The sequence below is a fragment of the Manis javanica genome, chromosome 4, assembly GCF_040802235.1.
Source record: "Manis javanica isolate MJ-LG chromosome 4, MJ_LKY, whole genome shotgun sequence".
Lineage (NCBI taxonomy): Eukaryota > Metazoa > Chordata > Mammalia > Pholidota > Manidae > Manis > Manis javanica.
This window is the reverse complement of record NC_133159.1, coordinates 179,724,772-179,751,077: the sequence shown is the minus strand read 5'-3', so window position 1 is coordinate 179,751,077 and position 26,306 is coordinate 179,724,772. Positions and strand designations below refer to the sequence as shown.

The window sequence follows — 26,306 nt, the reverse complement described above, 5'->3', positions numbered from 1 at the left end:
GCAGTCCTGACTTGTACCCCTGGGGAAGTGCCCTGTGGACCCACATACCTCTCTGCATTTGGGGGGCAAGAACATTTCCTCTTAGTTTCCTAGCAACATCCCCTTCCAAAAAGTCTGGTCTCTCCCCGCAGAAGTGGGTGGGGAGGGAACTGAGGACCGAGGGGATGGAGGGGTGGTCTTGGCAGCTGGCAGTCTGCCGCCTGAAGGCCAGAAGCCAGTGCTGTCCCCTCTGCTGTGCGAGGGATGAGACCAGTGCATTTACAGATCCATAGGCAGAGGGCATGGTGGGCAGACTTGCGGGACATTTCCCCCAGAAATGTCCTGCTGGGACAGGGTCATTTTCCTGCCCCACCGCAGGTACCCCTCTGCAGCCAGCAGCCCTCTGCCCGTCGGACTGGAGTGCCATTGTTTCTGGAGGGGCTGGTTCTCTGGGCTCTTCCGCCCCTTCTCCACAGGCTGCAGGCAGGACAGGCCGGATGAGGACACACCAGGTTACCCCAGGTCGCCTGTTTGGAGCGGAGTTGGGGTGTACCCACTACAGACAGTTCTGTGCACTCTGCCCACAGAGGGCCAGTCTCTGATACGTGGCCATCCCAGCATCAGCTTGTTCCCCTCATGTCACATGTTATGTTCCTGGGAGGGTCCTGCCAGTGTCTGCACTGGGCTGCCTCAGCTGGCGTAGCTGGAGGGTTACATAGCCGGGAGTCCCCCAGGGCTGGGCAGGGCGAAGCCAGGAACCCCCAGGGTAGAGCTGAGACTACTGCCCTCCTCCCTGTAGTGGGCTGTCGCACCTGGTGAGACCCTTGCTTCCCTGACTGCAGTAGCTGCACAGGTCTCCCCTTGCCCCGTGTGTTCATACAAACCACCCGCGCCTGTGGCTCCCACGTGGGGGCGCTGGCTCCCTCTGCCCTCCAACTGTCCTTGCCACACGGCCCAGGTTCCCAGGGTCCTCGGCCTAGCCCTGGGTGGCCCCGCCTTCACACCTCTGCTCAGGCCATTCCTGCTGCCTTCCTGTCCAGTCTGGACCCTCCCTTCCTGCAAGGCCCCACTAGTCACGGCTCCATGAGCGCCTCCTACCGCAGTGATGAGCCGGGGTTATCTGCTGGCCAGCCAGGATCACGGGGGTCTCAGGGCCACTTCCATCTCTCCCACTTTGCTGCTCAGGCCAACGACCACATTGTAATAGGACCTCAACTACTCTCCTAGGAAGGGCACTTTCGAAGCTCACAGCCCCTCAGAGGGTGGTGTCACCCCAGTGTGGCCCAGAGGTGGAGTCCCCTGAGGTCTCAAGAGCTCATCTTCTCCCTCAGCAGACACCGTGGACCCTGCTGAGCCCTGGCTGGTCTCAGCTCGGGGGCCAGAAGGCATGTGAGGGTACAAGGAAAAGGCCTTGAGGATTCAGGGCAGCAGCCTGTCACTTCAGCATCAGTCCTGGGGCTCATCCAACTCTCAAAAATCATTGGGCCCCACCCTCAGAGTTTCTCTGAGGAGGAGGAGGTGGTAGGGGACTGAGAAGTTGCATTTCTAATAAGTTCTCAGGTGCTGGAGGTCCAAGCACTCGGCCCCACGCTGTTAACTGGTGCCTTTTTCATCTGGTTCAGGCTGTCACCCCCACGACTGAGCACAAGCTCTGTGTGCTCCCCAGGGCAGGGCCGGCACTTGTTGACAGACGAATGGGTCATGTGATGCTAGGTGAGTGACAGGACAGGGACCGGAGGAGCGAATGGCCAGCCTTTAATGACCACGTGGAGCCCCAGTCACTGTGCACTCGGCCAAAGCTGCCTGACGCTGCGTTCAGGCAGGGAATGCAGCCAAGTGCTGGGCTGGGCCTGGGAGAAGCTAAGGCTCCCCCAGCATGTCCCGTCCTGGTTTCTCCCGACCTCTCCTCCTCTCAGTTCTTCAGGCCCTCAGTCCTCAATCCTGCCTGCCGCTGAGTCACCTGGGAGCTTTCTCTGGCAAGCCCCCACGCCTGGCTGCCGGCTGCACCTGGCCCATCACGTCGGAAGTGCTGGCAAGGGCCAGCTGCTGATGGGCTTCCCAGCCACTGCAGCTCGGGGTGGGGGCTAGGGAATCTCAACCCCGGCCCCCCTTCGTGGCCTGGCAGCCCTGCACTTCATGCGTCTCACACTACGGGTCTGTACACTCCTAGCCACCCGGTGGCTCCTTCATCCCACTGTCCCCAAAGGTTAGCTCAACGGGGGTGGGGGCTGGGGGCTGACACGAGCTGCGGGGGGAGAACAGATTCTGCAGAAGGCCTGGCTGGGGGGCCTCTGTTCTGGTTTCCTAAGGATGCCCCCCTCCCCCATTGTTGGCATGGACTTTTGAGTTAGAATATGGGACTCTGAGGCATCCTGCTAGGGAGAGGCTGACCACAGACCCTCTGTTATTAAGACTCTCTAAGCCTGTAGGCCGCCGGGGTCCGAGTCAGGGTCAGGGTCAGGGTCAGGGTTGAAATGGGCCTCTGAGCCCCAGGCTGGGGCAGTGTGGCTCTGCAGCCAGCCTTCAACCCTCAGCTGCGCCCCTGACTCAAGTCACTTAACCTCTGTGGGTCCTAATGGGTCTCACATGGGACAAAGGATCACCAGGAGGTTATGTTGGGCCATGTGCTGTTGGAACACAGCCAGCAGGGGTGCAGGTTCCTGTGACTGGCCAGGCCTGCTCTTCTGGCAGGAGGTCTTGAAGCTTTTATAAGGCTGCTCCCCACAGGAAACGATTTTTGAGCACTCCCAGTGGGTGTGTATTTATAAATTGCGATCATGGGCGACTACACGGATAGATGTGTGCACTACAAATCATTCAACAAAAATAGAAACTTTAAAGGACTGAGATGAAAATATAAATACAAGTGCCCTTTTCTTCTTGCTACACCTGGTGTGTGCACCTGCCCTGGGAAGCCCTGCTGGTAGGCCCAGGAGAGAGGGGTGGTGGCCATCAGGGGGCCAGAGCTTGAGGCAACAGGAGGTGGGGGGCCACAGGTCAGGCCCTGGGGGTGCCCCGGGTGGAGGCAGGTCGGTACTGGCAAGGAAAATATCCAACACAGCTGTCAAGGTCAGCAAACCGCTTTTTTCCCTCTGGTTGGCAAAGCCCTCCCAGCTCCCCCCTCCCCTCCCCCGGGCCCCTCTGTCGCCCTGCGCATGCAGAAATGCTGCATATCAAAATAACATAAATTGCTCCTCTTGCTTGTGCTCGGGGCTCAGACCCTGGGCGATGACTCCGCTCCAAGCCCGCCGGTGTGAAATAAAATCTCAGCGCTCCAAGACCTCCGAGTGCCGCTTGGTTCCGCCGTCGGTGATCCGGCCCAGGCTTTCCAGTATTTTCCTGGACTACAGCTCCGAGCCGCTGGGGAAGCGGAATCTACCGGCGGGGACTCCGGCCCCACGCGGCCCGGCGGGATCCGAGGGGTAGGGTCCGGGCCTGGGGGAGCCTGGGCAGGGGAATCCGGGGCAGAAGGACCGCGGGCGAGAAGCGCGGCAGCGAGGGGACGCGGGCCCCGGGGAGCAGCCGGGGCCCGGCTCCGGCAGCAGCCGTGACAGGTCCTCCACCAGATGCCACTTCTCCTGGACCTGCTGCGCGGGAGCGGACGGCGCATCCTGAGCAGCGCCTCCTCCCAGCCGCCGGCCCCGCGGAGGCTCCCCCCCATGAAGGTCCGGACGCGTCCGCAACCCAAGCCCACCCTCCGGTCAAGCCTGAGGCCGTGTTCCTTCAGCCGGGCTCGGGGCCGTGCCCTCCCCCAGCCTCCCCGGTTTCCCCCCTGCCTGGGCCCACAGTCCCCGGCAGGGTCTGGCCTGCAGCCTGCGCCCCATTCCAGCCCCACCGACACTCACCCACACCAGCTGCTTCCGGAGGCCCTGGATGGCCCTTGCGTTGGCCCGGGACTGGGAGACGCACACGGTCAGGACAAGGCTTTGGGCAGATGGGGAACCACGGTCAGTCACCCCTCGGACGGCACGTGCCTCCCCCTGCTTCCTCCCTCTCCACTGTCTATAAATACTGCCTCCTGGGGTGTTCCCTCTGCCTGAGTTGGTTGGCAGACTCCCCTTTTTCTCCCCCCACCCCCAGGTCGTTCAGATTCTCTCTAAATGGCAACAAGATAATCGACTCCTTCAGGTTTCCGGTGTGCTTGCCCCAGCAACTGTTTCCCAGGGGTCAGTCATGTGAGGTGCTTGCTTTACAGGTGAGGCCCAGAGGCTGAGGTGCCCAGGGGCACAGGAGGAGCCCCCAGGCCACCTGCCTCGGGCCCATGCTCCATCCCCTGGGACCTTGCCCCTCTCAGCTATCCTTGTCTAGCACCCAGACCCCGTGAGCCTGGCTGAGGCGTTCATGGAAGGACTCCCCACTTCCAGGTGCACCCTCCCCGGGCCCCTGCTGCCCTGAGAGGCACCTGAGCAGGATGAGGAGGGGGAAGCTGAAGGCGTGGGAGCCCAGGTAGTGGAGGGCACGTTGGCCAGGGGGTGGGAGCCAGAGGGCCATCAGCTCTGGGACCACCTGCCAGGGGGCTGAGTAGTTAGCAAAGAGGCCGCAGTTCCAGGAAGAGTGGATGCTGGGGAGGGATGACCAGAGAGGGGCTGGTGTCAGGTCCTGGGTGAGCAGCTGCCTGCCCGCCAGGCTCTGCCCCTCTGCTCCCCTCACCTGCTGACCACATAGCCCAGGGGCACGGTGGCCAGGAGCAGGCCCAGGACAAGCACCAGCTGGAAGAAGAAGGTGGAGCTGGAGGCCCGGAATCGCCGAGGTGACGCCTTCGAGTTCCTCAGGAGGGTGTACTGGGGGGCAGGGACGGCAGGGCGCGGTTAGCCCAGCTTGCGGACCCCCAGGAGTCTAACGCCCCCGGAAGCGACCCTGGGGTGGCAGACGCAGGGTGTGAGCCCCGCTCTGCTGACAGGGGTGAGAGGAGCCCACCCAGCACACTCCCTGCTCCCTCCCAGCCCGTGAGCCCCCACCTTCTTGATGTAGAAGGTGAGGAAGATGAAGATGCTGTTGAGCAGGGGCAGCAGGGGGCAGTAGAAGAGGCCCATCCAGGTGACCGTCTGCCCTGCCACAATGTCCAGCACGTTCTTGGGTACGAGGAACTCCTCCCGGTCCAGCCAGGCCCAGAACCGGCCGGAGAACCGCTCCACCAGCAGCCTGCGGGAGGGGTGTGTCCAGGCACCACCACCCACGAAAAGCATGTGGACCCCAGTGGTCGTGGCCCTGGACCATCGCTCATTCATGTGGATACACTTGTGCAGAACTGCTCACCCCTGGCCGTGGCCACTGGCCATCCCCACACACGCCCAGGTCACCCCCATTCTCCCAGGGGTGTCCCCACACAGGCTCACCTCCTAGGGAGGCTGATGAGGAAGGCGGCGGCCACCGTGAGGAGGAAGCTGAAGAGGCTGAGCTTGTACAGCTCCTCCCCGACCGAGTTCTCCCAGCACTGGTGCAGAGGGAGGGTCTGTCACCGCCCAGGGTCCCCAGCTGCCCCTCACCCACTCGCTGGGGGATCTCTGTGGTATAGGAGCCTTGCCTGGAGTCTGGTATGGTTGCTATGGTAAAACCCAGGCCTTGAGGATAAGATTCGGCCAGGGAAACCCCACGGCCAGCCCGGAGCATAGCGCTCCGTGAATGCTCGCCACCCTCCCGCCTCCCCACCTCCCCACCCCGGAAGTGTGCTACTGTCTGGGCAGCTCTGCTCACAGTCTCTCACAAAGGGGAGATCCACAGAGGGACAAGGAGATCAGAGAGGTGGGGCTTTGTGGAGAAGGACAGGAGGGACAGGCCCTGATGGAGCTGCCAGCCACCTGGTAGTCACAGGCGTAGCTGTAGGACTCACAGCTGGTCCTGTTTCTGCCGATGCACAGCACAGTCTGGCCCAGTGAGAAGGAGAACATGCCCAGGCTGGCCAGCTTCAGCACCACGCACCTGAGGGGGCGGGACTGTGTCAGAGGAGGGGCCCAGTTATACGGGCACATTTGACCCAGGTTACTGGTGTAACTGATGGCAGCGTGACATCATGTCTCTCCTGGGCCCAGCCCCCTCTAAATTCAGAGCCCAGCCTGCTGTCTGTGGCAAAGTTTACCCAGAATCTCAGTCTCCAGATGATTCCCAGAAGGATTGTTTTTGCATTAGTTTGGGTAACACTGTGCAGTCCACCGTCCTCTCCTCACACCTAGCTTGGAGACTCACAGGCGTCTGTGGGCCTTTAATATCCTACTGCAGGTGAGATCTCCCTTTCTTCCACAGACAGTTAATACCCCAGCCCACTTACGCTGTCTCATTTATCACAGACACGTGCAGGCATGCTCCTGAACAACGAGCATATGGGACCATATAGGTGAGCTGCCCTAACCCCAAGCCACTGCATGTGTCCGGTGTCCAAGCGTGCACGTCCAAGGCTGACACGTACAGTGGTTCTTCTGTTGAGGGAAGCTGGGAAGCAGGGAAGGGCAGGGGCTTATTTTTGTCTTTCATCCTCTTGAGCATTTTAAGTTTTTTTTACTGTGTGTGTGTGCTATTGCCTATTCCAAAAATAAAGTTTCAAAACCAAACATAGTCCACCTTGGAGGAGAGCTGACTGGGCTCCAGACAGCTTCTGTGCCAGGGAAACAGAAGGAAAAGCTGTTAGGGAAAGCGGGGCAGGGTGGCAGATGGAGACAAAAGCTGGGAGCTCAGGTGGGGTTGGAACAGGGGCTTTGGGTCCAAGGTAGGACCCGGGCCCTGAGAAGGAAGACAGAGCGGAGCGTGGGGGCAGGAGCCTGTGTCTGAACCTGCACCCAGTAGGCAGGGTGGGCTTGTCCTTGGCAGAGGCCCTTAGCCCCTGAGAACCTCAACTTCCTCAGCTGTCAAATGGGGATGAGGATGGTCCCAACTTCAGAGGTCATGTGAGGGTTGTCAAGGTAAGGGGTGTAAACCCTCGGGGCACACATGGAGGCCACGTGCATCCTGTGCTCCCGGCTTTCCTAAGTGTGTGAAGATGATTTCCAACACCCTCTGGCAAAACAGTCATGGGCCCCCAGGAATGGCTGGCGCATGGTCCAGACTGCTGGCTGTTTTTGGAACACTGGACTGGAGACCCTGAGACTGGGGTCCAGGAGGCCATGTGCTCTGAGAGTGCCCACCTGCCCTCGCTTGCTTGGGACCCATGGTGCCAGGAGTTCACCAAGGTGAGCAGCAGGACCCAGCCTCCTATTGTGCCCGGGGCCTCCTTGCCTTCCCCACTGCATGCTGTCCCACCTGCCACCCCAGGGGTGGCACTCACCACATAAGGGTGAGGTTGATCTCAGTGTTGGGAGGGTAGTTCTCCAGCTGGACAAGGAAGACAAACAACAGGGGACCCAGAAAGTTGACCAGAGAGATGACCCCAGGGGGCAGGTACTGGAGTAGCACAAACAGGGACTCCTGTGGGGAAAAGCAGGTAAGGGGGTGCCCATGGGCTGGAGGGCCCCCAATACCCCCCCATCCCCATGACCCCCTAGAGCATAACTCTGGTGCAGGCCAGGCACCTGGAAGCCCACGGACTATTCCCAGGAGCAACACGGAGGAGGGATGGGGGGATATCCACAGGTGGAGCCAGTCTGACCTGGACGTACCCCTGGGCAAATTGCTTTAACCTCTCAGGGCCTCAGTTTCCTCAGATGCAAAATGGGACCATACCGACTCCCCCCACAGTACTGGCCAGGATTAAATGAATGCCTGTCATTCTCCTGGTACCTCCTTGTTATCCTGTGAGTACTTGGTGGCCCAGAAGATGGTGCTGATGGCCCCAGCTACCAGAATCCCGATGAGGATGTTGACACGAAGGTAGGTGAGCAGGTGGCAGGCTCTCTGGGCCCGGGTCTGCTGCTGCGCCAGCAGGAGGCGATGCCCCTCCTCTAGCTCCACCTGCCAGGGGGCAGGGCAGAGGCAGATGGGGTCAGCGGGGTGGGGGTGGGGGTGGGTGGAAGGGGAGGTGCCTGGGCCAGGGTCAGGGTGTGTGGGGAGACCAGCCTCCAGGATCTGGGCAGGGCTGGAGTGACACTGGCGCAGGGACAGGTGGAGGAACAGTGGCTGGTTTTGTCTAGACAACCCCTTCCCTCACCATGAGGGTGAGTGCCCACAGTCAAACAGCAGCCCAGTCCCACCTCCTGCTGTAACACCCAATGTGTATGCGTGTGCACTCAGCACACACATGCACTCAGTCACACATGTGCTCACACTCATTCATACTGGCACATTCACGCATCTCACACCCAAGCATGGTCTCGAACACACCTTGAATTCATTGCTGATCTCATGCTTCTTAATGGTGGCTGCTTCCTGCCCCCGGATGCAGAAATCCCAGGAAGAGAAGACCTTGGCACTGAGAGGTGACCTATAGTCCTGGCCCAGGAACAGCTTCTGCGGCAGCCCCTTCACCATCCTGGAGGGGAGAGGGGAGGCCAGGACCAGTGGAGGAGGGGTACCTCCTGCCCGCTGCCAGCCTCAGCCCCGGCTGGGCTCTAGGTCTGGGGTGGGAAGCCCCTGGAAGCTCCAGGTGCAGGCTTTGGCCTCCACCTGGGGGTGGGGGTGGATATGGGGTGATGGCTCCTGCTCCTGAGGCCTGCAGCTGCGGACACAGAGTTCAGACCCTGGAACACCAATGAGCCTTGTTAAACAGGGGCCAGGACCTTCTTGCCAACTTGGGGGGTACCATGCCAAGAGAGGGGTAATCAGGGAAGATCTCTTGAAAAGAGGTGGAGGTAGGGGTGCCCTTTTACCGCCACAGGGTCCCACAGAAGCAGAGGAGCAGGCAGGCCAGCGGGCTCAGGAGGTAGGCCAGGCGGATGCTGTACGCATCGCTGCTCTCGGGCCCCGCCCGGTACGTGCCATAGAAGAGATAGGTGTTGTTGAAGGCCTGTGGGCATCAGAGGCGACACCTGAGCTTCAGTCCGTGCCAGGCCTCGTGCCAAGTACTTCTCACATGGGGACTCATTCATTCACAAAATGCCATCCGGTAGGGAGTCAGTGAACCCCCACTTCAGAGTCTCAGAGGGTGTTAGGTAACTTCCCCAAGGCCACACAGCTCTGAGGAAGGCACAGGACCAGGACACAGAGCCCCACACAGCAACCGCTCAGTGGCTTCCGGGAATGGGGGAGGGCTGGCGTTTATCCTGGAGGCCTGGAGAGTTCTGTGGCCCTTGCACCCTTGCCCAGCTGGGCTCTGAGGGCATGTACAGTGGCCTCAGTGTCTCTCTCACCCATCACTGACCCGACCAGCCTGTCTGTAAGACTGACCACCTACAAGCCACAATGTTCTAGGGGTCGGAGTCTTAGACTGGGGTCTCATGAGGCCAGTCAGTTCCCCAGGACTCCCAGCCCCCCGATCCATAGCCAAGACAGAGCCCACTTACCCTGCCAGTCAAAACATTCCAGAGTCGAGTGTGCAACTGGGGATCACCACTGTGGGGCTGGTGGCCGCCAGAGCACTGAAAGGCTGTGTCAAGCAGGGAGAGGGGCCAATGGGGAAGGGCTCCCGCCACACAGGTGAGGCTGTTCCCCTGCAGGCGCCCGGGCCACAACCCCCCCCCCCCCCCCCCCCCCCCCCCCCCCCCCCCCCCCCCCCCCCGAGCAGGACACTGGGGATGAGTCAGGAGGCATGCCATGCAAAAGGCATGGTCAGGGAGACTCCCAGGGCTGGGTCTAAGCAGGAGGACGCCCAGGGTCGGGACACAGAGGGTCAGGGCTGTTCCAGCACTGAGCCCAGGGCTGCGGGTGGGCTGGGGGGCGTCAGTCCCTCGGTGAGAATTCACTCACTTAAGTTAAGGGCGGGGTCTGGGTCAGGGGGGCGGAGCCAGACCAGGGGCAGCAGGACGAAGCTGGTAGTCAGAAGCAGTGCCAGCAGGTTGAGCAGCAGCAGGAAGCGGAGGAAGGTGAAATAGGACTGGATTCCAGTGCCAAAGAGGCCTGTGGGGAGGACACAAGTGGGCCTGGCTGAGAATCCGAGCGCTGTGGGATGTGAGGGTGGACCAACCCGAGGGGTGTGGGGGACCAGCCTCTGGCGGGACCTCGGTCCAGGAGGCCTCCCTAGCAGTACTTCCGAGAGCCACCAGGGGGTGCTGTCATCCACCAAGGTGCGCTCTCCGGACGGAGGTGGGGCGTGTGGGTGGGGTGGCGGGTGTGAGGGAGGGGGCTGGTCGGAGGGGCAGAGGGGGCTGCGGCAAGCAGGACGATGCTCGTCTCAGTCTATAAACTGGTCGTTGGACTCCAGAGAGGGGAGGAGGGGCTGGGGTGCGGGTCCTACCCCCGATCTCGTAGAGAGGCGCCTCCCAGAGCCCAAAGCCCCGGGCCAGCCTCTGTGCTGCCTCCCCCAGGCGCCGTCCCGCGGTCTGTCGCCTGCGTTGCCACCGCCGCCAGCAAGAAGTCTCCATCCCCTCGGGCTCCCTAAGCCGCCTGGGACGGGGTGGTGATGGGGGCGCCTTTGAGTCACACGGTGCTCACCAGCCAGGCAGAGCAGCCCCGCGGCTCGGAGGAATCTTCCCACCCCATCCGACAGGTGCATCTTTCCGGCGCCTCCCCACCCCCACCGCCCGGGGCTCGCGGCCCTCGGGCACCCACCGGATGCAGCGCTTGTCCACCATGGCGTAGGGCAGTGCGCGCACCGGCACCCGGGAGGCGCACAGCCGCTCCATCTCCTGCTCCCACAGCACCTCGACTCCTGGCTCGGGGTCTGCCTCCCCGGGGGCCTGCCCCGGCTGCCCCGGCCACTGCCGCAGCATCTCTGAGGTGGGGTTGATGTTGGGGGTGCGGTGCTGGCCCCAGGAGGGATGTGGGGCGCCTGTCGGGTGAGCCTCAAGGTGTTGGCCCTGGCGTGCCCAGAAATGAAGAGAAACAATCCTTGGTGGAGATGTGGGCTCAGCTCCCATCCACACCTCAAAGCAACACATGGCCAGGGGCCTCGGTTTACGTGTCTGTCCAATGGGGAGACAGGTCCAAACGGCATGGAAAAACGGGACTTTTACAGACAAAGCTTAGGCCAGGTGTGGCCGCAGATAAGCGCGGCGACCCAAGGCCTGCTCCGCCCCACCCCCACCTGCTACCTGCGGCCTTGGGGGTGGGGGTCACGTTTTGGCGAGGGACAATTCCCGCTCTCGTGCACGTGCTGGTTCGCCCACTGGGAAGACGTCGCTGCCCCCCGCCAGCCAGAGGACCCGGTGTCCCGCAGCACCCGGACCTGCTGGGACCCCTTCTGTCTTCTGTGGTCCAGCCCCAGCAGCCCCTTTGGCCTCAGTCTCCTCCACCCCCGCACGCTCTGCCTGCAACCGACGCTCCGCACCCAGCTCACCTGGGGAGCAGGGACCAAGCACCCGGGGGAGACCCCTCCTCAGGCAGGCTCCCGCCACGCCAGGCGGGCGGGGAGGGGTCACATGACAGGAACCCCGGCTCCGCGCCGTCTCCTCCCCCTCCCCCACCCCCGGCGGTTTCCTCTGCGCGGCGGCTGCCGCTGCCGCCCGCCCCGGCCCGCTCCCTTCCGGCCTGGGAGGCCGCCCTTGGAGCCTTATCAGCCGGTCGCAAGCGGCCCGGCCCTGCCGGGAGAGCGCGACAGTGACCTAGAAAGTGGGCCCCATCACTTCGGGGGCTCGGCGTCCAGAAGCCCTCGACACTATTTCTCAACTTCCCGCCGCTGTCCCCAGCGCGGACGCCAAGGCCGCCTGACCAATAGGAACCTGCTGCGCGCACGCCCCGCCCAGACCAGATGTGTTAAAGTCCCCGGCCGGTCCCTCCGCCTGCGATCCCCCGGGGGGCCCCGCGGTGCTGCCCTTCTGCGTTGCTTCCTCTCCACCTTCTTAGGGCCGGGTCATCCCGTATCTGAGCTCCAGGGGCCTTTCTGCCTCCCTGCCTGGCCCCTCCTGGTTTTCTAAGGCCCTCCTCTAGGCCAGGCCTCAAGCTGGGCGCTGGTGCCGGGCACAGAGCGGGCTCAGAGGGTGCAGGGAGTGTGGACAGATAGTGTTCAACCCATCAAGCCTCCCCGGAGGAGCTGATTTTCAAGTTGGGCCTGGGGTCATGCACGTGCCACACTGACGGAGCATCGGTGTGCAGGGAGGCAGGGGTTGGGCAGGCCTGGGTCTCCATGAGGGGGTGCCTTGTGCCAAGATCCAGCTTGAGGTAACGCACCTGAGGTAACTGACCGCTGCAGGAAAACCCAACCCTGGCCCCTTTGTCCACCCTCGCGTCCCGTAGAGCCGCATTACCTGCCTTCATGTGGGCATCCTGGCATGCCCACCTGTTCTCCCCCCGGGGGGGGTGCCCTCTCCTGCCTTTCTGCTTCCAGTTCACTTGCACCCTGCCTGTCTTTCGAGGCTTCTCCCAACCAGGAGTGTCCCCCGTCACTTTTCTCAAATTCGTGGGGGCCTCTCCTCTGGTATTCTGCCAGGCTTCCTCTGCAGAGCGGCCCGGTGGACGAGATTCTCCCTGGCAGAAGACATCCTGGGGGCTGGTGGGCCCTCGGCCTCAGCGGCCTCCTCTGTGAACCGGGCTGTGGTGCCCCCTTCTCCGGCTTGTGGGGAGTAACAGAACACAGCGCTGGAAACGTGCACGCAGTGCTGGCCTCCTCAAGTCTCCCTTCCTCCCCAGCGGGACAACCGGAAGTCTGCCAGAACTCTTGCCTGATAAACGCCAGAAATCCACGCCCAGGCTGGGGGGCGGAGGGGGATAATCTGGGTTCCAGGTCAGTGTGGGAAAGCCATTTGCCGGGAGATTGCGCTGGAGGAAGGGTCACTCGACCTGCCGTCGCAGGCGCCCTGTCGGTGGGGCTTTGCAAGCACCGTGTGCATTTTGATACTCGCCCTCCAAAATGGGCAGATCTGGAAATACTGTCCCCATTTGAAACTTGGGGAAACTGAGTCCCGCAGACAGTGGGGTCTTCAACCGGAGATTGGAATAGATCTCGATCGGCGCCTTCACCCTGCTCAGATCTCGGGGTGGGGGTGCTATGAGAAGTCAGAAGTTAGCAGGGTAAGGGCACCATTGCCCGAGGGCGCCATTAAGGGGGAGCAGGTCGCGCCCGCGGGCGAGCCGGCCACGTGACACCCAAGGCCCGCCACCACGTGGGCCGGACTGGGCGGTGCAGCTCCCTCTGGCCCCGCGGCCCCACCCCCGGTGGGGGGGCCCCGACTGCAGTTCCCGCGGCCCTTCCCGGGGACAGGTGAGGGCTCGCGGTTGCGCAGGGCCCCTCCTCTTCGGCGTCTCCCAGGTAAGCGTCCCGGATCCGGGTGCTGGTCCGCGAGGGGCCGCAGTCCCGGGCTCGCGGTTGGCGCCCTCCGCCTCCCAGGCTCCAGGGTTCCCCTGCAGAGGGGCGCTCGGCCCCCTCGAATTACTTGGGGCTTCTGAGCAGTGAGCTTCCTCCCCGGGTTCCCCTGGATCTCCCGGGAGGGACCTGGGAGGGGAGCCTGCAGCCCCCAGCACCCATCCCTCCCACCGGCAGCACTGGCAGGCCGGTGGCGGGCTGTTCCGGGGACTGGAGGCCCGGCTGCGAGCTGGGGAGGGGAGACTGGCGGGGTGGGGGTGGAGGAGCCCCAGGTACTGCTGCCGCCCCTGGGCTTGGCCAGGTTGGGCTGCGGCTTTTCCTGGGGAGCACCTGCTCCCCCGAGGGCTCCTTGCCGGGGGTGGGGTGGGGTATTCTTGGAAACAGGCCCGGCTCTGACCCTCCCCATCTGGCTCATGGCTCAGGAGTGGCGCACCCCGGAAACTGGGTCGACCTGCCTGGGCCTGGGGTGGAGTTCCAGGCGCCGGCTCTCAGCTAGGCAGAAGTCCTGGGCAGTGCCTAGGTGAGCCGTGCCCTGTTTCTGGCTGGGGCTTCCATGCACCTCTCACCTCCCTGCTACTCCTGCCCCTGCCCCCCCCTTAATTGTGGTAGAGGGAGCGCCTCCCCAGGGAGAGGCCTGTGGGTCTGAGCCTGGGAGGCTCTGTGTCCAGGGAGGGATTCCAGCCCTAGGACTAGACGTGGGTGCACTGCCAACCTCCCCCTCCAGCTATGTCCTGGCGTGAGGCTGAGCGGGAGTCCACCTCCGGCCCACCTCTTTGCGGCTCTCCCTGTGCTGTGCTCCCACTGGAGGAAAGGGCAAGGGGCTTGGATTTTGTGGGGCTTGGGCTGAGAGACTGGACATCCCAATTCTGCCAGATGAGGGCACCACCCTCCCCCGGGGCAGCCCCACCCGAGGCAGCCTGCTGAGCTGAGCTCCCTGGGGGTGAGGCTGGTGGCAGGACAGACCGGGGCTGGGCCTGTGGCGCTGTTGTTGAGTCCTGGCAGAGTCGGCTTCTGGTTGGAGCTCGTTGCCCTGCCCCTCTCCCACACTGGTGGGCTGGGACGAGGCTGTCCTGGCTCATTGTCCTGGGTGATGGCCACCCTCTGCTTGGACAAAGGAAGCTTGTGTAACCCCAGGCCCCCTCCCCCAGCCAGCTGCCCTGCCTGGGTGGCAGAATGTGGGGGAGTTGGTCTCTAGAGGGCTGCCTACCCTGCAGGGCCCAGCCTGCACCGTGACTGCTGGGTGAGGGTGCAGCGAGGGTGCAGCGGAGGAGACCGCCTTTGCCTGGGGCTGGAGGCTGGTGGTGGGTGAGGGGCAGCTGCACTTCCCAGCAGAGGATGTGCTGTGGGGTTGCCAGGCAGGCACCGGAGGGCTCAGAGCTGCCCTGAGTGCAAGCTTTCTCCTTGGCTGCAGTGTCCCTGGGGGCTCAGAAAGGAGGGCTGCGTCCATGGGCAGCCCCCACCCCACGCTTCCTGGGGACTGGCACCGTTGAGGAAACCGATGGGGACTGCCCAGACCTCACCCCCTCACTCCCTTCCTTCGCGCTGGGGTTCCCCCTTAGGGCATTCTGGCTTGAGGTTTATTTGGGTCCCTCACCTGACCACGTGTTTGGTTGAGGCTGGGAGCAGGGCGGGGGCTGAGGCAGGGCTGCGAGTGGCACTTCCCACGGTCCCCGAGGCACCAGGCCTTGAAGGCCAACTTTGGCCCTCTCTCCTCAGATGGGCAGCTCTGAACTGCCCTAGGACTGCGGACTGGCTGGGTGTGGGTCATAGACATGGCCCAGCTGCTGGCTTTTGACCTCAATGTCCCCGAGACGCTGGAGGATCAGGGGTAAGTGCTCTGGGGCTGGGGGCTGGTGAGTTCCCTGGGGGTGAGGCTGGTGGCAGGACAGACCAGCTGTGGAGGTGAAGCCTGGACCCCTTTCTCCCTCTCATCCCAGCAGCCAGGAGCCCAGCCCCTATGATGAGAGCGACGTGCACGACTCCTTCCACCGGATCATCCAGGAGCAGACCCAGTGGGCGGCCGCGCAGGCGCTGGAGCTGCAGCCGAGGGAGCCGGGCGCCGGAACCCAGGCGGCCTCAGGTGAGCCTGCCCGGCCCAGGCCCAGGTGCTGGGGTGGTGCGGGCTGGGTGCTGAGCCTTCTCAACTTCCCAGGACATCCCTCCATGCAGTCTGCTGGCCTAGGATGGGGGCGGGGGTAGATTACTGGCTAGTGGACCTCTGGACAAGCCTTTCTGCTTCCTAGGCAGTGCCAAGGGTGCCCCTGTCCATAGTTCGGCCACACTCCGCATCTTGGCCAGCATGCCCAGTCGTACCATTGGTGAGTGGGACCCTTGACCCCAGCATTGACCCTGTTCCTGCACTGGGTGGGGGATTTGGGGCGGAGGTCTCTACCTCAGAGCCAGGCCCCTTTGGCTCCTGCTCTACCTGTCTGCTGCCCGAGGCCAAGCACAGCCCCACACAGCCTTGGTAGGTTCTAAAAACGACTCCTGAGTCGTCACGGGGATAAAAATAGGCTCTTGGGAACCCAGTGGTGCCCGAGGTCTCTTACGAAGGGACTTCCTGGGTCCTGGGAAGGGGGAATGGTGTTCACATGAGGAGTGGGGGAACGAGAGCCGGCCGTGCCCGCCCTGACCAGTTGCCCTTGCAGGCCGCAGCCGGGGGGCCATCATCTCCCAGTACTACAGCCGCACGGTGAGGCTGCGGCGCAGGACGGGCCGGCCCCAGCTCGGGGGCTCCGGGCGCTCAGCCCGGCCCAGCCTCCGCCTGTACGACCTGGAGCTGGACTCGGCAACCCTCCAGGAGGAGGGTGAGTGAGTGAGGGCCGGAGCTCCACTGGGGAGGAGTTAGACTGGCTGGGGCGGGGGCCTGGGTGCAGCTGTGAGGTCCCTTTGCCAGGGGCTGGGGACTGTCTTGGTGTCCCAGTCACTGGAGCAGAGAAGCAGGGTCCTTTTGGCGGCAAAGGGCCCAGGGCAGGCAGGAGCTCAGAAACATCTGGCCCGTGCCCTCCACTCCGTGGCATCTGTTGGGCACTCACAGACGCTGGCCTGGGCTTTGGGGTGTGGTGGTGGTAAGCAGCTTACTACTGCTTGTGCAGTGAACCAGACGGGAACCAAATAAATGGATAAGCAGATGATTAAAGCTCAAATAAGGGCAACTGAGGGAAGGCACTGCAGGAGAGCGTCACAAACTGGGTAGCCCGGAGGGACTCCGGGAGGCCAGCAGGGAAGTCCTGGCCACACAGGCTGGAGCAGGGACTGGGGAACTGACAGGACCCCCTCCTGCTGCTTCCGCAGAGAGGCAGATGCTCCTGGTGAGGGAGCTTCAAAGCCTGACAGTGACCCAGCGAGACCACATGCTCCAGGGGATGCCCTTGAGCCTGGCTGAGAAACGCTGCCTGCGGTCAGTGCCCACCTGCCTCGGGGAGCCCCGAGACCCACTTCCCCTTGGCGGAGGCTACAGTGTGTGCCCCCGGGGGGGTGCTGGGCTTGTTGGGGGCCCAGGCCCTGACTCTGCCTCTGTCCCCAGAGAGAAGAGCCAGACCCCAAGGGGGAAGCGGAGGGGCTGGCGGGGCCATCGAGGGCTCCGCTGCTGGAGCTGGCTCTGGGACACCTGTGTCCTGGTAGGGGCCCCAGGGCAGGGCCGGGCAGGGCCGCCTCCCTTTCCTTTGTTCGTGGGGTCTCTTAGCCTTCAGCCTCGCTCTGGTGCCCTGCATTCCCTGGCCTCCCTTCTGCAGCGCCCCTCTGCCCCCTGCTCCTCCAGGCCTGGGCACGGGGCTCCCGCTGGGCTGGCCCTGCCCCATCCCGCGGCTCCCACGGAGGCCCCCTTGCCACAGGTTCTTCCTTTCCACCGTCTCCGCAGGCCTTGCACAACCTGGGGCTCCGGCTGCTCTGGGGGCTGCACGCCCTGAGGCCATGGCGCTACGCCCTGAAGCGGATTGGGGGCCAGTTCGGCTCCAGCGTGCTCTCCTATTTCCTCTTCCTCAAGACCCTGCTGGCCTTCAACGCCCTCCTGCTGCTGCCGTTGCTGGCCTTCATCGTGGGTGTGCAGGCTGCCTTCCCGCCCGCCCCCCCGGGCCCTGGGCCTGCCTTCACGGGGCTCGAGCTCCTCACCGGCGGGGTGAGGGCTTGGTCGGGCTGGCGGGGGCTCCTGTCTTCTGCCCTGCCCCTCCGGTCGCAGCTTCCCCGTCGGACCCCACCCTGCACTGTACCGGGACCCCAGGTGGGCCACAGCCGGCTCTCCTTCATGTCCGTCTTGTTCTGATTTCAGTGGGGCCTGGGCAGCCCCAGGACGGCTGTAGCCCTGTTGTCCGCCTCTGTGGTCTCCTCGCTGCCCCTCCCCTGCCCCCACAGGTGGGTCAGGGCCCCTGACTACGCTGGGCGTCCCCACAGGGCTCCTTCTCCCACACTGTCATGTACTACGGCTACTACAGGAATGCCACGCTGAACCAGCCCTGTGCCCCACCGCTGGACGGCAGCCAGTGCACCCCTGAGGCGCACGGCCTGCCTTACAACATGCCCCTGGCCTACCTCTTCACTGTGGGCATGGTCTTCTTTATCACCTGCATCACCCTGGTGTACAGGTAATGTCCCTCCACCATAGGACCCTGGGTCTGAGCACTTTGACCCACCTACTCATGCACCCAGAGGGCCTTCCTTTTCCTAATACGCACCCAGTTGTACCCCCACAAATAGTGGCTGTGCTCACCTCAGTGTGGGAAGGTATATGAGTGTGGTGCCTGGCCCGGTGGAAGTTGCCATCTAGGGAAGCAGGCAGGGCAGTGAGGAGGCTGGGAACATCCGGGAGTCTAGGGTTGTTTGCCCAGGTGTTAGGGAGCGTTGGAGGAGCCAGGCTGGCTTCCCTGAGGTGAAATAATCCTGGGCAGGCAGAAGCAGACTAAGGGCCTTAGAACCCGGACAGACAGTGCAAAGGTCCTGAGGTGAGCCAGCGTCTTCTGCAGTCATATTTGGGTGGGAGGCAGCCGGCTGGCCACATCTGTGGGGAGTGGAACCTGACCCTCCTAGCCAGAGGTAGCTAGTGGGCACCGTACTGGACAGGGCTGACCTGGAGTGGCTGGCAGCCCATAGCAGGAGGCCGATCCCATGCTGGGGGCTCCTCTGAGTGGTGGGTTTCGGCTGCCCTCCTCTGGCCTCTGTGCCCCTCACCACCTGCCACCTGGCTCTGCTCCTCCCAGCATGTCGCGCTCTTTTGGGGAGAGCTACCGGGTGGGCAGCACCCTGGGGGTCCACGCCATCACTGTTTTCTGCTCCTGGGACTACAAGGTGACTCAGAAGTGGGCCTCCCGCCTCCAGCATGACAACATCCGGACCCAGCTGAAGGTGAGCCGCGCAGCAGCCTGGTGGCGGTGGGGCGGGTCTGCTCTGGGTGCCCTCTCCCGCGAGTCCCCATGTCCCCAGGTTCCCGGGAGGAAGAGGTCTGTGGGCTCCAGCTCCCGGCGAGCCATAGCAGCGCAGGGTCAGAGCTGTTTTCTCCTTGAATTACAGATGTTCAGTCCCTTGTCCAAAGCCACAGGGCTAGCAGGTGGCCAAGTTGGCTCTCGTGGAAAGTTCTCTGCCCCACCCTCCTGGGTTTCGTGCTACAGGATTTGTGTTGGGAGTTCTTGGCTAATGGACCTTCATCGCCCTCAGGGGGCTCCCATGGGGGCCTGGTGCCCTTCTCACCTCGGGGTTCCTGGTCCATCCCCCACACGGCAGGGGGACGCTCTGGTGGCAGGGCTGGGGAGGCAGGAGGCCTGTGGGGGATGTGGGTGCAGGGCTCAGATGGCACCTGGGGGTTCAGCCTGGAGGCCAAGCCCTATCTCTGCCTGGTGACGGGCCCCCAGGAGTGGCAACCCCTGGGTCCCTCCCAGCCTCCCCATGTGCCCACTGTGTGACCTGCATCGTCTGTGCTGTTGAGTGACAGGCTCACTGGCACCCGCAGGAGCTGCTGGCTGAGTGGCAGCTGCGGCAGGGCCCCCGGAGCACGTGTGGGCGGCTGCGGCAGGTGGCCGTGCTGGTGCTCGTGTGGCTGCTGTGTCTGGGAACCACGCTGGGCTGTGCTGTGGCTGTCTACGCCTTCTCTGAGCTCCTGACCCAGGTGTGAGTGCGAGAGGGAGTGGGTTGCCCGGAGTGCCGGCCGCGGGGCCGACTCCTGCCTCACTGGAGTGCATCCTCGGTGATGGCCAGGTGCCTGCTGGGAAGTCAGCTGGGGCTCCCACACCCCCCACCTGGGTCTGGGGCCCAGTCCCCTGCACCCCTCTGAGCCCCACTCCCTCAGACCCTGTCCTTACCCCACCTCGGTCTGTTTCACGCTCTCCCCTATTTTCTCTCCTTTTGTTTTCTTGTCTTTTTGGTTTCTGTTTTCTTTTTCTTACACTTGTGCTCCTGCCCCTTCCTGTGTGGTTTGAACCAGAGGCCTGTGGGGGTATTCTGGGGGTCACAGCCTGCCAGTTCCAGGCACCCCCACCCCCACCCTTTGACCAGCTCTGTTGACGGGGCGCCTGCGTGACAGCTGCCCCTCCACCCCAGCAGAGCCCCGTGTCGGCTGAGCGGGAGGGGGCCCTGCTGGCCCTGCCCTTGGTGGTCTGCCTTCTCAACCTGGGGGCTCCCTACCTGTTCCGTGGCCTGGCCGCCCTGGAGCGGCATGACTCCCCGGGGCTGGAGGTGTACGTGGCCATCTGCAGGTGTGTGGCCGGTGGGGTGGGAGGGGCTTCCCGGGATCCCTCTTTCTGCCTCCCAGGCACCCCTCCCTCAGCCTCAGCCCCCCACCTCCACAGGAACCTCATCCTCAAGATGGTCATCCTGGGGATCCTCTGCTATCACTGGCTGGGCCGCAGGGTGGGCGCCCTGAAGGACCAGGTGAGGGCGGCCTGGGCCAGGTGGGGGCGGAGGGGGTGGCCGGCCCTCAGTCCCACACGCCAGCCCTCACCTGGTCGTGCCTGTCCCTGGCCGGGTGTCCTGTTGCAGTGCTGGGAGAATTTCGTGGGCCAGGAGCTGTACCGGCTCACGGTGGTGGACTTCCTTCTCACGCTGCTGGACACGCTGTTTGGGGAGCTGCTGTGGAGGTGAGACCTCGTGCGCGCCGGGCCCCTGGGCTTCCCCACCTGAGCCGGGCTCAGAGCATCCTCACCTGTGTGGCAGGGAAGGCCTCAGGCTTCTCAGAAGCAGGACCTGCCCTCCACGATCTGGGCCACAAATCCCCACCCACCACGGCTGTTTTGTGAAAGATCGTTAAGCTGAGAAGAACACCCACAAGACAGGATGTGACCTTTTCTAGAGCTGAGAGGGAGAAGGGTTCTGAAATGATGCGTGTAGTGCGGCCCCAGCCTCACACAGATGAGAGGTCGGGAGAGCGGAGGGGCGCTCCCCAAAGGCCACAGGCGCCCGCTGTGGCTGTTCGCATCGCAGGTGTTGTTGATTTACCTTTTTTGAGCTTTCTTTAAGAACATATGAATTTAGTCATAGTTAAAAAATAAGATCTTTAAAAAGCGGTGAAGCGTTTGATGCCGATGGCACCTGTTTACGCGGGCCAAGTCTGTTCTGGTGGCAAAGGCCGGATGGAGCCGGCTGCGGTGGGAGCCCCTCGGGTGGGGACCCCAGGCTGCTGGCTTCCTTGACATACCCAAGGTGGGGAGCGCAGGGATGTCACCTGGCTGGGGTGCTGGCCTTCGGGTTGGGGGCTAGGGTTGGTCTTTGGACCAGCCCCCCAAGTAACCCTCAGGGGGTCCTCTGCCAGGCTCATCTCCGAGAAGAAGTTTAAGAGGAGGGGCAAGCCTGAGTTTGACATTGCCCGGAATGTTCTGGATCTGATTTATGGGCAGACCCTGACCTGGTGCGTGGCTTCCACTCGCTTCCCACTGCCCGGCCCTGGGGGAGGGCTGAGCCCCTTGCCCCCTCAGGACCTCAGCAGGGCCCATCCTGGATGGAGGTTTTGGGGGTGATGTGGGTCCTGACCTCTAGCCTCCTAGGGATGCAGTCTGTGGCCACTCATTCCCCCCCCCCCCCGGGGGCCCCAACCCAGCCTGGCCTTGGTGGGGGGCACCGGGTGGCTTGTTGTGACCGAGCCGGGCCATCCCAGCCCTGGGGAGCAGCATAGGGGCCATGGGCTCTGCCCGTGCGCTGCAGCCCCCCCCCTGTCTCCCCAGGCTGGGGGTCCTGTTCTCACCCCTCCTCCCTGCTGTGCAGTCAGTCAAGCTGCTGTTGCTCTTCTATGTCAAGAAGGTACCCGTGCTCGGCCCCCAGGAGGGCGGTGAGGCAGGGGGGGCGCTGGGCCGGCAGATACGGGGCCCTGGGGCTTTAGACCCTCACCGGATGAGGTGGGACGGGGGGCCAGGGCCACTCTCTAGGGTCGGTCCTGGGGACCAGCTGCCCCTCCCCTGACACCGTTGCCCTCAGCAGGCTGGGCGCTCCTGGGGGCCCATGTGTGGGGCCAGTGCTTAGGGCCAGGGAGCTGGGAGATGTTCTGAGCCTCAGGCTTTCCTGGGCCGTGGGGAGCGGTCCTGGTCCCCTGTCCTCAGGAGGGGGTGTGCTCGGTGGCTGGGAGCCAGGTTGTTCTCTCTGGTCCTCTACTTCCTGTCTGTGTCACGCGGACAGACTAGTGGGGCTGTGGGAGGGGACGCTTGTGAAGTGTCGGGCACAGAGCCTGGCCCAGTCAGTGGCAGTGGCTGTCAGCATCCACTCTTCCGCATACGAGGAGCCCTGGTCAGGTAGCCCCACGCGCCTCAGTGTCCCCTCTGTGCCCCAGGAGCAGGGCCCAGCTGGGTCTTTCTAGCCCACGTACGCAGGTTCTGAGTGTGTCTGCCACCTTCTGCCAGGGCCGCCCGAGTCCCACGCGGGGGTGGGTTGGGGACCTGTCCTGCCCTGGGTGGGGGGTGGGGCGGGGGGGTGCTGCAGGGCCGTGGCAGAGCGCAGCCTTTGTCCCCAGACCAGCCTGCTGGCCAACTGCCGGGCGCCCCGCAGGCCCTGGCTGGCTTCCCGCATGAGCACCGTCTTCGTCTCGCTGCTCTGCTTCCCCTCCTTCCTGGGTGCCGCCATCTTCCTCTGCTATGCCATCTGGCAGTGAGTGGGCGCTGGCGCGGTGCGGGGCGAGGGGCACCGCCAGGCGGGGCTGTGGCTGGTGGCTGGAGTTTGGGTGGGGTGGAGGTTGCCTCTGCCCAGGCTGGGGGTTCAAGCTGCCCTCTTCACTCAGGGTGAAGCCCTCAAGCACCTGCGGCCCCTTCCGGGGCCTGGACACCATGTACGAGGCGGGCAAGTTGTGGGTGCGCCGCCTGGAGAAGGCGGGCCCCAGGGTCTCCTGGCTGCCGTGGGTCCACCAGCACCTGGTGGAGAATACCTTCCTCACCTACCTGGCGTCAGCCCTGCTGCTGTGAGTACAGGGGGCAGGGGTCCTCCCCGCCGGCTCCCGTGCAGGGCCCGGCCCGACCGCCCGCCTCCCCAGTGCTGTCATCTACCTCAACATCCAGGTGGTGAAGGGCCAGCGGAAGGTCATCTGCCTCCTCAAGGAGCAAATCAGCAATGTGAGTGCCACCTCCCGCTTCCACCCTCGGGGCACCCCCTAGCCGTGGCCTGGGCTGGTGAAAGCGTTTGCCAAACAGGCTGCACCCATCAATAGGTGAAGTTTGTACCCGGTGGGGATGCGGATGTGTGGCCACCGGGCTCCCGGGCGGCGAAGCCCCTGCCGGGGCAAGGCCCCAGTGGAGCGCATGCCGGCCGCCAAGCCGAAGCACGGCATCTTGGGGTGTGTGGCCCTGCAGTGCAGCCCCCCTAGGGAGCTCTGACATACTGGAACCTGGTGTCTGGACTCCCGCAGGGACCCTGTTCAGTGCCCGCAGTGTACAGAATGAAGTCAAAATCGGCTCGGGATTCAGGATGTTTTATTAAGCCTCCCATCATGCTGAGAACGAGTTACTGTCGTGCCGGGTCCGGGTCCCTGGGGCTGGTGCATTCCTGGGCAGGGCAAGTGCTGCCTGGAGCAGGACCCTGGCCTCACCCCAGCCCTGTCCTGCCCGGTCCCGGCTGGCTGGCTGGGGCTCGGACCTCCTCACCCCCAGGGCTCCATCATTTTGACCTCGTTTTCTCTTTTTCCTCTTGCTCCTGCAGTTTGCACTGTGTGCTGAATGCTGAGCCGTCTTGGGGGCCGGCTGTGCCCGAGGGCCCCCGGGCACCCCCACAGGGACCTGGCCGCAGCTCTCCCCCGGCTGTACCTCCCGGTGGACCGCTGCCTTAGAGAGGCCTTGCGGCTGGGTGCAGGGTGTCAGCCCGGGCAGGACGGGGCTGGGGTGCAGCAAGCGTGGGACCTGCTGCTGGCTGATTGGGGCACGGTCAGCTCTCCCCAGGCAGGAAGATCCCTTAGGACAGCTCCCCCTTTTACGGGGTTATGAGTAATGCAGTACAAGTTATCCTGTCTCCCTTTCACAATGGTGAAATGCGCCTTGCCAAGAACCCAGGGAGCAGAGCTCAAGCCGGGCATTTTGGCTGAGGAGGGTGCCCTGGAAGCAGGTTTTTGTCAACTGGCTCTCGCCCTGCTGTGTGGTGCTTCAGGGGTGTGGGTAGGGTGGCGGGTGTATACAAGCATCGGGAGAATTCCAGCTTCCTGCGCCATTTCTCTGGGAGCCGACAGGCTGTTTTCCAGGTGGGCTCTTGCTGCAGACGGTGCCCACCCACGGCCGAGCCCTGCCCCAGATCCGAGCGCTTGGGGCTGCAGGTCTCAGCTCAGCCGGCTCCTGGGTGGCTTTCGCTAGCTGGGCAGGGAGGCACTCAGGGGCACAGCCCTCTGTACCCACCCACAGCCCAGGGAGGTCACTTAAGGAGGTCCTTCCCTGCAGACAGTCTGAGACACCCTCCTGGGCAAGCCGTGGTCCCAGGTGCGCAGGACACATCCTGACAGTCGCTCTGTTCTCTCTGTGCTGACTCACTGCAGGGAATCCAGTCTGGCCCCGGGATTGACAGTCGCCCAAATCCACCTGGTGGTTATGTGCACTGGTTACTAGGCTCACTGCTTTGTGTGCTTTTCACTCAGTTGTTGAAGGAGCCCTGGGTCGGCCAGTACCACCCTCAGAAGCATCCTCATCCTAATCTTAGCAGCTGTGAATATGCCATGTTAGGTGGCAAAGGGGGATTAGGGTTGCAGGTGGAATTAAAGTTGGCAGCCAGCTGACCTAGAGATGGGGAGGTATCCTGGACTGTCTGGGTGGCACGGTGTCACCAGGAGTCCTTCCAAGTGGAGGAGGGAGGCGGGAGAGTCAGGGTCCAAGGGTCATGCTGGGAGAAAGACTCGAGGCCACCATCGGCTCTGAGGATGGGAGGGGCTGCGAGCCAACGGACACAGGTGGCCTCCAGACGGTGGGACAGGCAAGGAAAGATGCTCCCCTAGCGCCCCCGAAGGAACCAGCCTGTGGATACCTTGGTTTTAGCCCAGTGAGACCTATTTTGGACTTCTGACCACCAGAACTGAAAGATGAATTTGTGTTGTTTTAAAGCCACTAAGTTTGTGATAATTGGTTAGAGCCACAAAACAAACCAATATAAGCCTGTGATGCAGACGTTTTTAACCCCCTTTTACAGATGGTGACTCAGGTTAGATAGAAGGTAACTTGTCTAAGGCAGAGTTAATAAGCGGCAGGGCAGGTTTTAAATTGAGTCAGGCTGGCTCTGTGGCCCTCCCTGTGTGGCTTATTACATTTCTCTTTTTACTTTGGCCACTAGGAAGCTCAAGTCTATCCAATCACCTACCTACCCCTCTCTCTTGTCATCTTTTTATCTATATGCCACTCCCTGGCTCCCTTATCCTTTTTTGGTGCCTCTTTCCCCCTCTTGCTTATGATGTCAGATATTCCTTGTGAGCTCCCCCAAAAGCAGCCTGACAGGACAGTTCTGGACGGATGGGCCACTTCTCTCACCCTTTGCGTTCTGGCCTTTCTAGGAGGGGGAAGACAAAATCTTCTTAATCAACAAACTTCACTCTGTCTACGAGAGGAAGGAGAGGAGCCGGTGAGGGGCCTTGGCGGGGCGCTCTGCAGAGTGTGGTGTGGAGGGGGGCCAGGAGCTGGACAGGGCGGCCTCTTGAGACATCGCGTGGAGCTGGGGGTGGGAGGGAGGGAAGCTCTGGGAACCCCCCTGCCCGCTTTCCCCACCTTTTCTCCTTAGATGGATGGGGCATTTGAGGGATGGGCAAAGTTAAGTTTGGTGAGAAAGGGAAAAACAGAACTGTGTGCAGGGGCGGGGTGGAGCTGGGGTCCGTCACACCCCTCCCCTCCCTCCCTCTCCCCTTTGTAGCAGGTGCCAGCCTGGCTGGCTTCCCTGGGAAACGCCCTCAGGATGCTGCCACCTCCCTTAGTTGCCCCTGGTGAGGCTGGGGCTGCTTCCTGTGGCCTCTTCTCACCCTTCATGGCAGTTACCTACGGTTAAACCCAGGGGATTCCAGCATTTCTCTGCTGCCACGGCAGACACACACACGCCTGGCCTCTGACCCAGCCAGGTGGGCAGGTCCCAAGGCCCTGGGGCTCCTCTGACAAGACCCCTCGTGGTGAAGGTGCGCCTCACCAGCCCCTCGCCTCTCTGGGGGCCTGGGTGCAGGGCTACAGGGCCAGCTGTTGGGCTCCTCACCTCCCTCGGGGCCATGCACCACCCCAGGCCACAGCAGCCCCTCGCTGACTTCCCTTCCCCGCAGGGCTGGGAGAACCCAGGAGGCCATGAAGCTCGTGGACGATCGTGAGGCCTTCTAGGATGGCGAAGGGCTAGCAGCCCTGTGTCTGCTCACCAGCATGCTCTGCACCTCCTCACCCTGGTCTGGCAGCCCTGCAGGCACAGGCGGTGGCCCAAGACCACGCACCCACTTTAGGTGACCCCACTGGGGCACAGCACCTGTCTGAGGCTGGAGCTGGAGGTTGGGCAAGTGGGGCTGGGGCACCCCTGGTGGACTGGGGTGCCACCTTCCTGGGACTCTTATTCTGATTAAACATGTTTTACAGAATGGGCTTGCCTCTAGGGAGTCTGTGCTCACACCCAGTCCTGTCTGGTGGGTGCAGGCCCACAGCCTGCCTCCTGCCCATGGATGGCCTCCAGGCGAGATCGG

At 63.2% G+C, this 26,306-nt stretch overlaps 2 protein-coding genes across 29 annotated transcripts; one reads left to right on the top strand and one right to left on the bottom strand.

Moving 5' to 3' along the window:
• Window positions 1-2,278: 2,278 nt before the first annotated feature.
• Window positions 2,279-12,366, bottom strand: TMC8 (transmembrane channel like 8). Of its 5 annotated transcripts, none has more exons than XM_073236012.1 (16): window positions 11,276-11,594; window positions 10,549-10,796; window positions 10,235-10,383; window positions 9,748-9,897; window positions 9,345-9,427; window positions 8,712-8,848; window positions 8,227-8,374; window positions 7,687-7,857; window positions 7,235-7,374; window positions 5,778-5,898; window positions 5,316-5,413; window positions 4,938-5,121; window positions 4,630-4,688; window positions 4,382-4,540; window positions 3,825-3,903; window positions 2,279-3,566 (listed from the first exon to the last, which is right to left on the bottom strand). In XM_073236012.1, the coding sequence occupies exons 2-16, from the start codon at window positions 10,707-10,709 to the stop codon at window positions 3,324-3,326; spliced, it is 2,082 nt and encodes a 693-aa protein (XP_073092113.1). In that variant the 5' UTR covers window positions 10,710-10,796; window positions 11,276-11,594; the 3' UTR covers window positions 2,279-3,323. The 5 variants fall into 5 exon arrangements, with proteins under 5 accessions (XP_073092113.1, XP_073092112.1, XP_036853126.2 ...); XM_073236011.1 differs by having other exon boundaries at window positions 2,284-3,563; window positions 4,630-4,760; XM_073236010.1 differs by lacking the exon at window positions 11,276-11,594 and adding an exon at window positions 12,183-12,366 and having other exon boundaries at window positions 2,286-3,566; window positions 4,630-4,760.
• Window positions 12,367-12,844: 478 nt separating this feature from the next.
• TMC6 (transmembrane channel like 6) lies at window positions 12,845-26,204 on the top strand. Of its 24 annotated transcripts, none has more exons than XM_073235999.1 (23): window positions 12,845-13,183; window positions 13,660-13,757; window positions 14,954-15,065; window positions 15,178-15,317; window positions 15,481-15,555; window positions 15,886-16,044; window positions 16,532-16,637; window positions 16,764-16,857; window positions 17,097-17,354; window positions 17,627-17,817; window positions 18,430-18,574; window positions 19,158-19,331; window positions 19,763-19,917; window positions 20,011-20,092; window positions 20,201-20,298; window positions 20,970-21,065; window positions 21,379-21,454; window positions 22,158-22,291; window positions 22,422-22,598; window positions 22,671-22,749; window positions 25,155-25,222; window positions 25,626-25,709; window positions 25,902-26,204. In XM_073235999.1, exons 3-23 carry the CDS (start codon window positions 15,010-15,012, stop codon window positions 25,954-25,956), a joined length of 2,502 nt encoding a protein of 833 aa, XP_073092100.1. In that variant the 5' UTR covers window positions 12,845-13,183; window positions 13,660-13,757; window positions 14,954-15,009; the 3' UTR covers window positions 25,957-26,204. The 24 variants fall into 24 exon arrangements, 16 of the variants coding, with proteins under 16 accessions (XP_073092100.1, XP_073092095.1, XP_036853121.1 ...); XM_073235994.1 differs by having other exon boundaries at window positions 15,175-15,317; XM_073235995.1 differs by lacking the exon at window positions 12,845-13,183 and adding an exon at window positions 13,217-13,323 and having other exon boundaries at window positions 15,175-15,317.
• The last annotated feature ends 102 nt before the right edge of the window (window positions 26,205-26,306 follow it).